The 12,322-nt window shown below is 34.6% G+C and overlaps 1 protein-coding gene across 1 annotated transcript in view; it reads right to left on the minus strand.

The window, feature by feature from the left end:
• The window catches only part of LOC101889977 (glucose transporter type 1), a 164,048-nt gene that overhangs the window by 35,043 nt on the left and 116,683 nt on the right, over positions 1 to 12,322 (minus strand). The window contains exons 13-14 of the mRNA XM_059131636.1: positions 12,026 to 12,303; positions 9,088 to 9,210 (exon numbers count right to left, since the gene is read on the minus strand). Coding sequence (XP_058987619.1) covers positions 9,088 to 9,210; positions 12,026 to 12,303 — 401 coding nt within the window. The remainder of the gene's footprint in view (positions 1 to 9,087; positions 9,211 to 12,025; positions 12,304 to 12,322) is intronic.

A 12,322-nucleotide genomic window follows, 5' to 3' on the forward strand; every position in this document is an offset into this window, starting at 1 on the left:
CTCGTCATAAATTAAACTATTTTCGAATACCAATTCTTTCCATTTTATTTCAGTTTCTAAAATTATTAAATTCGAAGAGAAAATCATCTGGGTCATGTCATAATAAGAAGGTGCTCCAGCGAATGTTGAAAATCAGACGAAATGTCAAAATGACAAATTCTGGGTCATGTCGAGTGAATATTAAAAATCAGCCTATTTCTTTAATTTTTATCTGATGTCAGTCACAATAATGCATTTTGATACGCAATTAGGTAATCAGTTGATCTTGAGGGGGGACCTTACAATTGGACCATTATCACGGTCTAGCTTAAAATTTCGAATGCTATTAGCTACCACATGCCAGGAACTATATTACAATGAAAATGGCAATAATTTTATTAACATCGAGACGGCCGAACACCAATGAAACACAGGACTACACGTAACAGATAACAACCAGTTAGGAAAACCCAAAAGTATGGCGGCACCGACTATATGATACCTATACCACTATGTATATTAAGTAGAGCTCCCGTAAAAAAAAAATTATTTATTTGGAGTAGATCATACCACCCATCAACCTTTGGCTTTAGATCAGTTGTAATTTGCTTACAGAGGGAACTAATATATGGAAGGCTTATCCAATTCTGAATCGATTTTTACTAAATTTGACGAAGACATTTTAATCTTTTATACCAAATAACATTGCTATAGAGTGTATGATATCATTTCGAGAAGGATTATATTAAAAAAAGATTTATACCGGAGCTGAGTTCCACCACATGAAAACGTACGTCCCGAAAATCACTGCATTCGGGCTGGTATAAAATTCTGAACCGATCTTGACAAAATTATATCTGGTACCAAAGACCATTGTTGTGGAGTGCATATTACACATGTGAGGGACTACAACACCAAATCGGATGAAACATATGTATGTAAGCTAAAGCTATATCTGAACCGATTTTCTCGATGTACTTGCTTCTGGGCTAAATTTCGTCGGAAGCGCCAAAATTCAGGTAATTTGGACTGATATTAGCCATTTGGTGCACAATTAACCTGAAATCCGATAAAGATATATATATATATATATATATATATGGGAGCTTTATCCAAATCTGAACCGGTCTCGATAAAATTTGACAGAGGTATTTCTGGGCTATAACTGATTTTCACCAAATTTGATGTATTTGCTTCTAGGCTGAATTCCGTCTGATGTTTTTGGACTACTATTGGCCAATTGGTTGACAATTAGCACGAAATCGGTTGAAGATATATATATGGTAGCTATATCGAAATTTGAAACGATTCTCACCAATTTCAATAAGGTTTGTCCTCGGATCAAACAAATATTTTTTGGAAAATTTCATTTCAATCGGATAAAAATTTCAAACGAAGGTCTGTTTAGGCATGTGCGGTGGAATGAGGACAACATCAACTAGGACTTTAGAGCAGCGCTCGTCAACACACCGCCCATGTCAAATTCAACACACCTCGCACACAATCATAGTTTTGCGTATAAAGCTCACCATCGATCAGTAAACTCACAGAACTATTCACTTTTTTACCAACAACAAATTTGCTTTGAAAACAGTCCCTAACTTTTCCGTTTTCAATGAAGTAGGAGGTCCGGTCTAAAGCCAATGAAGTAGAAGGTCCGGTCTCTTGATTTCATGATTTTAAATTTCTCAAAGAATTAGAACACACAATGATTACAGAGAGCGCGAGAGTTACTCTCTCGATGTTTAAGTCTGTGAAACTCACACAATCAGAGCTTTTTTATTTGTAATGGTTGGCTAGACCTGCTTAGAGACAATTTTTTATGTGCACCCAATAGATATTCCGATTCAGTATGAAGCGAAGGTCGCGGCCATAAGGCTCAAGGTGACGGACGTGGCCAAATAGAGGCCACTTGGCAAAATTGCTTAGAGACAATTTTTTATGTGCACCCAATAGATATTCCGATTCAGTATGAAGCGAAGGTCGCGGCAATAAGGCTCAAGGTGACGGACGTGGCCAAATAGAGGCCACTTGGCATACCATCAAAAAATTTTACAAAAAAAATAATACCTAAAACAATTGTAGCGGCCTCATGTGAAACATTAATTCTAATCAGAGAATCCTATCACAAATGCCCACTGGAAACTGTTATTGCACAGACGGTTCGGTTTAGGGGAAGAGCGGGACTGGGACTTTTTATTGAAGAGCATTATATCATATCCTCTTTTTGCTTGCCCGATCATAATACGATCAAACGGAGGACCGGGTGATGCAGAGTGTCTGAATTGACTTAAAGCCAACAGGGGACCTGCTACCGTAATCGAAAAGATCGCAATAAAAGCTATAACATTCAAGACAGTAAAATCAAAACCTCTATTGGAATATATCAATTCAATTATTCTCAACACGGCTCATGATATATTGGTACCAGGTCATGCGGGGATTAGAGGTAACGAGTAGCTAACTCTTTCGTCAAAATAGCCCGGAAATTATCAACATTAAACTTGGACAATCCAATGCCGCTTAATGCGTCACGTCTAGAGTTAAAGACAAATAAAAGGCCCACATATCCCTATGGAACAATGAAGACGAAGGGAAACCCACAAAAACTCTATGGAGAGTCCCCAAGGAGGTAAAACGAAGAACCTTTTATTACTAGGTAAGAAAGAGGTAAGTGGGGTAATAGTAATCCTTATGGTCACTAGGGCGCCTACAAGCTCATTTGTACAAGAAAGGATGCGTCTGAAATGTTGGGGATTTTTTTGTCAATGCCAGCGTTTGCAAATACAGATCCCAATTCATAGGGAACGACTCCATATCAGAACTTAATCAGATCATGGTAAAGAAAAATTTAGAAATTTTGTTAAGGCGACTGAGTTCCTGGGTTAATAAACTGAAAATTGCCCGTCTTCTTTCAATAACAGGAGTGTAGAGCGCATAACAGGTCAATACAGCCTTAAGTGTATGTCCATCACGTAGAAATTTTGGCGCCCAATGTGTTATAGTTTTGAAACTGTGTTCTCCTAAACAAATTATTATGGTTAAACGAGTTGATCAAACTTAAAATCCTGCAGACGATTTCTTTTCTTCCACGAGGAGATTTCATTTCGGCTTGCATCTTAGAAGAACATCATGTAAGTATCCTTTATATGTATTCAAATAATTGTTAAGCAAGTTCTCCTCTTAATTAACAACATTTTTAAAACTCATTTATTCAATAAAACTTAGCCTAAGAATCTACAGACTATATACAAACCGAAAAAAGCAAAAAGCTTCTGGAATTTTGAGTAAAAATTTTCATATAGCAACATCTTTGAAAAACAATTCACAAAAAATATTGACATTAAAAACACAAGTCATTATTAAACACAAGTTATAATTATTAAAAGGAAATCGCATAAAAAACTGTAAAACATCTAAATTCTAGAAAATTAATAAAAATATGTTTTGAAACGTGCATAAGGCGTGCAAATATATGCTGTATTAAAATGTAATATAACATCCTAAATATATGCAATAATTTATATTTATTATTATATTTGTCTGATTTCTGTAAATATTTTTGGGAAAAAATTTGTTGATCTTTTATGGCACATTTAATGTTTACACATTTCTTTTGTTCGGAAACTCATGATGAAATTCGATGTAGAATATTTCATCCTTTGACACTTTCCACAAAAAAGTATTAAGGGGGATTTGACTCAGCTTTGAAATGCATAAAAACTTTGTAAATGGTCAAAGTGCCATAAAAACATTTGGCCTAAGAACTCCTTTGGGAGCATGATCTAAAAACGAGTACGACTTTGCTGTTATTTTTTATGGTACATATTAAGTCTACAAATTTCTTTCAGGTGTCAACTCGAAAAAAATTCAAGAAAAAATGCATCAAAAAAATTAGGGAATATTTTTTTTTTTGGCAACATTGTTGCTAATATTTTTTTAATATACAATGCAAATGGAGATTTCTTATTACTTATAGTAAAATTTGACGAAGAATTTTTGTGAATATTTTTTTTGTGTTTCGTACCATCGCTCGTTGCCGTGATGCTGGTAGCTTAGCCTAACGCCAAGGAAGCGGACGGAAGAAAACAGCAGAACAGCAATATCAGCAGAAATGGTTCGAAAAGTGAAGAAGCGACTTGATCAAAAACCGCGTCGCAGTGCCGAAAAATGGCTCGTGAACTGAACATATCGTAATATACCATTCGGCAAATATTAAAAAATGAGCTCGGGGTAAAGCCATTGAAATTCCAAAAAGTGCAAGAACTTACACTGCAACAGAAAGAAAATAGACCCAAAGAACTAAAGAGTTGCTTCGCTTGGTCGAAAGAGGTGAACTGCCGAATTTGCTTTTCTCCGATGAGAAAACATTCGTTGTCCAGCAGTTTGTAAACAAACAAAATTATCGTGTTTACTTGCCAAAGAGGTCAGCTGAAAATGTGCACCGCAGACTTTGGACATTCCAATAGGACTCAGAACCATTGCACTCAGAACGCGCCACACAAGAATGGTTAAAAAATGAGGTTCCTCGCTTAATTTTCAGTGCACAATGGCCACCAAAATCTCCGGATACCAATCCGTTGGACTATTGTGTCTGGAGTATTTTGGAAAGCAAGGTTGGCACTAAAAAATACCCAAGTGTCGATCGACTCAAGTAGACGTTTCGCCGGAATTGGGCCAAAATACAAAAGTGCGACGGTTTCATTGGCCGTTTGAAGGCCACAATTCGTGCCAAAGGAGAACTTATTCAAAAATTTGATGCTATTTCCGACATTTTTTGCTTTTATTCAATAGAATTTAAAAAAAAAAATAAAAATAATGGCATTTGACTTTGTTACAATTTTTTATCTCACCCTGTACATATGAATTCCTAAGGGTTAGATAAGATTTAGACTCTTGGCGTGTTCTAGGACTTATAGTAGAATCTTATGACCAATGATTTTTTTTTATTTTACGAATCCGTATTAAGGGTATTTTTAGTCAAATTTGTAAAAAGAACAAAAAAACCCCACAGTGACTCTCAATCGAGTCGAATTTTGAACGAAGTATTTATCGTATTTTTATCTGCAAATTTACCGATGAAGTGATATATCTAAAACGTACGGAATTCGAAGAATCGTAATACGAAAATTTCTAAAAGTGTGGAAGAGGAGGAATTGCCCCCTCCACTTTTCGATGTAATCTTTCTAAACGCCCATATCTACTTTTGTCTACAATTGTTTTATAATAATTACACTACATTAAATTACATTATAATTAATTACACAAAATAATAATTTCCTTAAAGTATTGCATATATTTAGGCGCATTTGAGGGTATGTTATAATCATTTTATAAAATATTTATATGTTCCATGCATCTTTTAAAAGAATTTCCGAAATTAAAATAATTTAACAAACGTTTCTAAAGATCGGAATAAAGGCAATTTTATTTCCAATTTAATCCGACCTTCTGTTTAAATATATTTTTTCTTTAATGACATTCGAACGGGGAAAAAACTAAAGAATAATATGAAAACATCAGGCTTATCAGAGCCCTGCTGCTGTTGTTTTTTTTTTTTTTTTTTTTTTTTTTTTGTAACAATTTAATCAGAACATATGGGATTCATTCCATTTTAAATGGGGTGCAAAATTATTGTTACTGCATTATTTTTTGTAAAATTTGGAAGTAGTCGAGTTTGGCATTTTATGAGGTTTTAGCTTTAGGTTTTGATCTCTAGATTTGCATTAGATAATTATGAAGAGAGAGTTGAAGTATGTAGTGGCGTCTCAACATGCATCTCACAACTAACAATTCTGGCAATTAAAATCGCCTAATGTAGTAATTTAATGGCCAATTTCATTCTTTAAATAGTTCTCGACAGAATTAAGGTCGATTATCGATAGTAGTAACTTTTAAACTACTTATAATTCTAGTTAATGCCCGATTACACATGATGTTAGTCATATGTAAAGAGACTTTTTCACATTTCATATCCTACAATTATACAGCATACTTTGAGGAGCTCCTAAAAATGTTTTCAACTTAAAAATAACTTTAACTACCCTTGTATTTTATACATTCTATACTTGAAGTACAACTATTAATGTTAACTATAAATCGTTTCTATTACCAATTGCTTCTATCGAGAAACATTTTTGGAAGCGACTAAAAGTAGGCCATAACAAGTTAAAAAGTATCAATCGGTTTTGCCGACAGATGTATACCCTCAGCCAAACTTCGGTTATTAAAATATATTTTGACTTATGTTATGATTATTCAAATCGTTGACTTGTTTCGCAGTTATGACAGATAAAAAGTATCGAAAACTGTGACCCGTTGTGGGTGAGGTACCAGAAGGGGTTCGCAGATATATATCATCTTCACAACATACATATCTTGTGTTAGCAAAAATCTTTGTATATGTGAAATTTGAAGAGAGTTGGATGCTTATTTCGCTTTCTTTGAACGTTTTGGTTTTTAAAATCTTGAACCCTATGTGGGGGTGGTACCAGAAAAAATGGTCCCATCTCTAACATCTTTATAACAGATCTGGTATGGAAAGAAATATTGAGATGTGCCAAGTCTAATTGGAATCAAATGATAATTTCGCGTTCTATAAGCTCCAGGGATATTTAAAATTTTGAACCTTTGTGGGGGAGGTACCAGAAGGAGCGGACCGATATATTCCATCTTCACAGAAGATGTCGCCTTAGTAGAACCAATGGGATGTGTGAAATATTAGGGGAAACGAATGTTTTTTTCGGATGTTATGTTAGTTTTGGTTATTTAAAACTTTGATCCTTTGTGGGGGAGGTACCAAAAGCAACGGTCCGATCTCTTCCATATTTATTTATGTGTTGACGGAAATATTGAGACATTCCAACTCTGTATGGAATCAGATGTTAACTTCAATAATTTGAGCTTCATGGATATTCAAAGTTTTGAACCTTTGTGGGGGAGGCAACAGAAGGAAATGACCGATACATCCCATATTTATAATAAATCTTGCGTTGATGGAAGTATTGAAATGTACCAAATCTGAATGGATTCGGTTGTTTATATCCCGTTTTATGAGCTTCATGGATATTAAAAATGTTGATCCTTTTTGGAGGAGGTACTAGAAGGAGCGGACCGATATATTCTATCTTTAGAGAAGATCTGGCGTTAGTAGAACCAATTGGATGTGTGAAATATGAAGAGAACCGGGTGTTTTTTTATTTTTTATTTTTTTTTTGTTATTCAATACTTAAACCCTTTGTGGGGGAGGTATCAGAAGGAATGGTCCGATCACTTCCATATTTATAACAGATGTTGCGTTGATGGAAATATTGAGACCTTTTATCAAAGCAGATCTAGTGTTAGTAGAAATAATGGAGTGTGTGAGATATTAAAAGAACCGGGTGCTTTTTTCGAATTTTATGATCGAAACTTTGAAACTTCGTGGGGGAGTTACCAGAAGAAATGGCCCGATCTCTACCATCTTTATAACAGATTTTTTGTTTATGGAAATATTGAGATGTGCCAAGTATGAATGGAATCAGATGGTAATTTTATGGATATTCAAAATGTTTACCCTTTGTGGGGGAGGTACTAGAGGGAGTGAACTGATATATCCCATCTTCACACCAGATCTTGCGTTATTAGCAAAAAATCGATGTGTGAAATATTAAGCGAAACGGATGCTTATACATCGGATTTTATGATCGTTTTGGTTATTCAAATTTTTTGATCCTTTGTGGGAAAGGTACCAGAAGGAATGGTCCAATCTCTACCATCTTTATTAAACATCTTATGTTGATAAAAGTATTGCAATGTCCCAAGTCTAAGTGGAATCGGAGATTAGTTTAACGTTTTATGAGCTTCATGAATATTCATTTGAACCTTTGTGTGGGAGGTACCAGAAGGTGTGGCAAATCGGAGTCTTTAATTACATTTTATTAGAGTTGTAATTTATCAAAATTTTAACGCTTTGGGGAGGAGGTACTTGATGGAGTGGACCAATATTGTTCATTTTCGCACCTGGAGCAGAATCGGTTTATCTTTTCTCCTTATGTGCAGTAAAATATGTATATATATATATATATATATATTTTTTTTTTTTTTTTTGAAAATTTATACCGTTTGTGGGGGAGGTACCAGAAGAAGTGGATCGATATTGCCCATCTCCGAAATAGATCTAAGTTTGATAGTAATATTACAATGTACCAAGTTCAGACTAAATTGGATACTCCCTACAAGAGTTATAGTGCCAGCCAGACAGACGGACTTACATAGCTAGATCGACTCCAAATGTCCTGAAACGGATTTGGTCCAAAGAGACCTAGGTTCTAAGACCGTTATTTCCTAAATGATATATACTCTCTCTAGCCATATGGCTGATAGTAAAAAATATATACATATTTTACATATTACTCTAACACCATTTATAATCTGAGCTTTACTAAGGACATTTGACGGTAATTTAGCTACGAATATAAATTAGCTGCTAAGGCCTACCTATGGAAACAATGTTGTCAACTTTTAACTCTCTTTTTACATAAAATGTTTTTTTTTTCGTCGCTAACTTACCGACAAATTTTGTTAATTACCGAAATTATAAGCAACTGAAATAATTCAGCTATCGATAAATGTTCTTGATTCTACCGTTAACTGGTTAGAGAATTGCACTAGTGAAACCCAATTTTTGATCCCATAAGTGCAGATTCCCATGGAATGATCTGTAGTGAGTGAGCAGGGACTCTTGTAAGCCAACGTTTTTCTTTTCTTAAATATATTTTCTAAAGAATACTCTTTTGGGATTTGTTAACATAATTATCTTTTTTTTTTTTTTTTTTTGTTCGTTTCTCATCACACACAACTTCATGCATAAAAAATAATTCATTAATTAAGGAGGGGGCCAAAATTGTAATCAACCACATTTGGAAACAAATTATTTTTCTTAATTACAATCATCGCAAAGATCACCATACAAATCATACAAAAATTAAATAAGAAAATTTTGAACTAGAATTCATTAAAAATGTACATTCTCATACTTATCCTGGTGCTTATGCTTTTGCCATGGCACATTTGCATTTCAAGAGCTTTTTTGAAATGTTGTTTGCCATCGAAAAATCTAGTACTTGCCTTTATTAAAAACGATATTGTTATAAATATCGAGAATATGAACATGCCACCCAAGCCATACAGGTGAAGAGTACGGCGACCGGTTCGATCCATCAGAGGTATAGAAACTAATGTCATCGCCACCTGGTAGAGATTAAAAATGTTGGGAGGATATGTGATTAATATAAGAAAAAAATTATAATATTCCAAAAAAAAAAAAAAAACATTTGCGTTGCATACACACGTCGGATAAATACAATCCCATGTTTGATTTAGAAAAAAAATTGAACATATTTCAAGAACATCAATAATTTTATGCTGGAATACAATTCAAATCAAACAATTAAAAAGGCATCAGTTGGTTTTGCCGACAGATATGTACCTTCAGCCAATGTTCGTTAAGATTATCGCTAAGATTATTTAAAATGTTGACCATTTTAAGGATAGCTTCGGAAGAAGTGGGCGAGTGTTGCCTATTTTGCATCAAATATAGGTCTGATTAAATATTACAACGTGTTAGATTTGGCACCACTTCTCCCTTTACTTCATATAAGATATTTGATAATTTTTGGGAAATTTCGGGGAAGTGGCAGAAAGAGTGGACCGACATATCCCAACTTCACACCAGATCTTGTGTTGATAGAAATACTGGAATGTGCCAAGTTTGAAAATAATCGGATGCTCATCCCACGATTTATGAGCTTCATGGCTATTCAAAATTTTGACCCGTTGTGGGAGAAGTACCAGAAGGTACCAGATCTTGTGTTGATCGAAATATTGGGATGTGTGAAATTTATAAAAACAAATTTAAATCGGGTATTTATTACAGATTTCATGAATATTCATGATACAATTATTCAACATTTTGAATAATCTGGAGGAACCAGAAGCAGTAGCCCAACATATTCCATCTTCACACCTAATCCTATACAAATATTTGAAATGCGCTGAGTTTGAAAGGAATCGGATGCATATTTCGCATTTTATGAGATACATAATGATTCCAAATTTGACCCGTTGACGATCTATCCCATCTTCAAACCAAATCTTTTTTAATGAAAAATATGGGGAAAAATGAAATTCAAAGAGAATGGAGTGCTTATTTCACATTTTATGATAGATAATTTATTTAAAATGCTGACCCGTTGTGGGGAGAAGTACCAGAAGGGGTGGACCGATATATACCATCTACACACCAGATCTTGTGTTCATAGAAATACTGTGATGTGTGAAAGAAGGTAAATAGATGTGCTTATTTTGCATTTCATGGGATATATAATTATTCCGAATATTGACCCCTTGTGGGGAGGTACCAGAAAGGGTTGCCCAACATATTCCATCTTCACATTAGATCTTGTGTTTGTAAAAATATTAGGATCTGTGAAATTTGAGGACAATCGGACTATTTTTCACATTTTATAAGAATTATAATTATTCCAAATTTTGACCCGATATTGTCCATATTCGCAACTGACCTAGCATTGATGCAGATATTTGGATTTGCAGAGTTTTCCCAAAATTGGATGATCCTTACTTGTTCTATTAGGCAAATTATTTTTTTTATGAAAATTTCGATATTTTGTGGGGGAGGTACCAGAAGAAGCGGACCGATATTGCCAATCTCCGATTTATGTTCCATAAAAATATGCACTAAGTATAAAATCGTATTCTCCCTTCGAGAGTTATAGTGCACACCCATACTGCCAGACAGATAGAAAATCGGATGGGGCTGATGGCAAGAGACCTTGTGTTCAAAACAGTGACTTCGATGAGGCATATTCTGGCCATTTCTGATGATACATAATGTGGTGTCCGTTGGAATTGTAATTTTCGAATTTCGAAAGAAGGATAATCGTGCTGAATTGTACTAGGTTTGTGCTCAATTGTGCCGAATTTTTTCGAAACTAGAAAAAATTTTGAGTTATTCGAAAAAAGATTTTTTTATTTAAAAAAAATATAAATAAGCTCAATTTACCTCATCTCAATATTTGATTTTTACAAAAACTACAGCGATTTTTTGAAAAATACTGGCTTTTTCGAAATTGTCATATCTCGAAAACGGTTAAAGATTTTGAGAAAAAAAATAAACGGCACAAAACAGCAAAACTGTTATTTTTTCGAATTTCGAAAATTGCAATTCTGGTATACTTCCGAAATTATCGTTTTTTCGAATTTTGTAAATTTTAACGTCTCAGATTTTTTTTCGAATTTCTAGAAAAAATCGGCACAATTGAGCACAAACCTAGCACAATTCAGCACAATTTTCTTGCTAATTTTTCGATGTTCGAAAATTGCAATTTTGGCATACTTTCGAATTACCGTTTTTTCGAATTTGGTAAGCGATATCGAAAAAATTTTAATGGCACGAAATGAATACAATTCAGGGCAACTTAATTTTTTTTCGAAAAACTGTATTTGATGATTTTTGAAAAAATATTCCTTAAATTCCTTCAAACTCTCGTACAATCCTTTGTTACTTTCAGTGGCCGAAATAACATAACCATTCAGTATTTGTTTTCAAAAAGGACCTTTCTCCCGCAATTATTGAAATTAAGTTCAAATTCTTCCTTAAAATAATATTTTCTTATTTCTAGAAACTTTTGTCAAACATTGCATCCCAGCATTATATTGAAATAATGTTCAATTTTTTGCTTCGATCAAAACGGCAAGGAATTGTAAGTCGCTTTGTTTTTAAACCATATTCGAGTAGATTGGAATTGAAATTCATTGTTCGCCAAGGTTGTCGCCGTCGTCGTTCACCCCACATCACGACACATCACATGAAACGAAGACATGTATACACAATGAAATTTCCACAAATCGCTCGAAATTGACGATTCATTCGATATCTTGGCCATTCGGGAGAGGCGAAGTAATTTTGATTTTCTCTCTCTCTCATTCTCTCTTTTTTCAGGGTTTTCTCATTAAAATCGAAGGCAATGCGTTGTCCATTACTCACCATGATAGCACCAATGCCTATTGTCGCAAATTTGGCGCTTTCTTCCGATAGCCCCGAACTAACGAACAGTGATGTTGAGTAATAGAAAACAGCATTGATACCACTGAATTGTTGCGATAGCTGCATGACAATGCCAATGATCAGAGGGGCTCTGAGTGTGGGCGAACATATCAGTTCCATTGTGGATATATGACTTTCGGATTGTTGGGCACGCTCTTCGGCACGCATTTCTTCGATGTCTTCATCGACGGTACTTGAGGCACGTAAACGTCTGAGTGCTGCGGCAGAAGGAGAGGG

This window comes from Musca domestica, unplaced genomic scaffold (genome assembly GCF_030504385.1).
Source record: "Musca domestica strain aabys unplaced genomic scaffold, Musca_domestica.polishedcontigs.V.1.1 9, whole genome shotgun sequence".
Lineage (NCBI taxonomy): Eukaryota > Metazoa > Arthropoda > Insecta > Diptera > Muscidae > Musca > Musca domestica.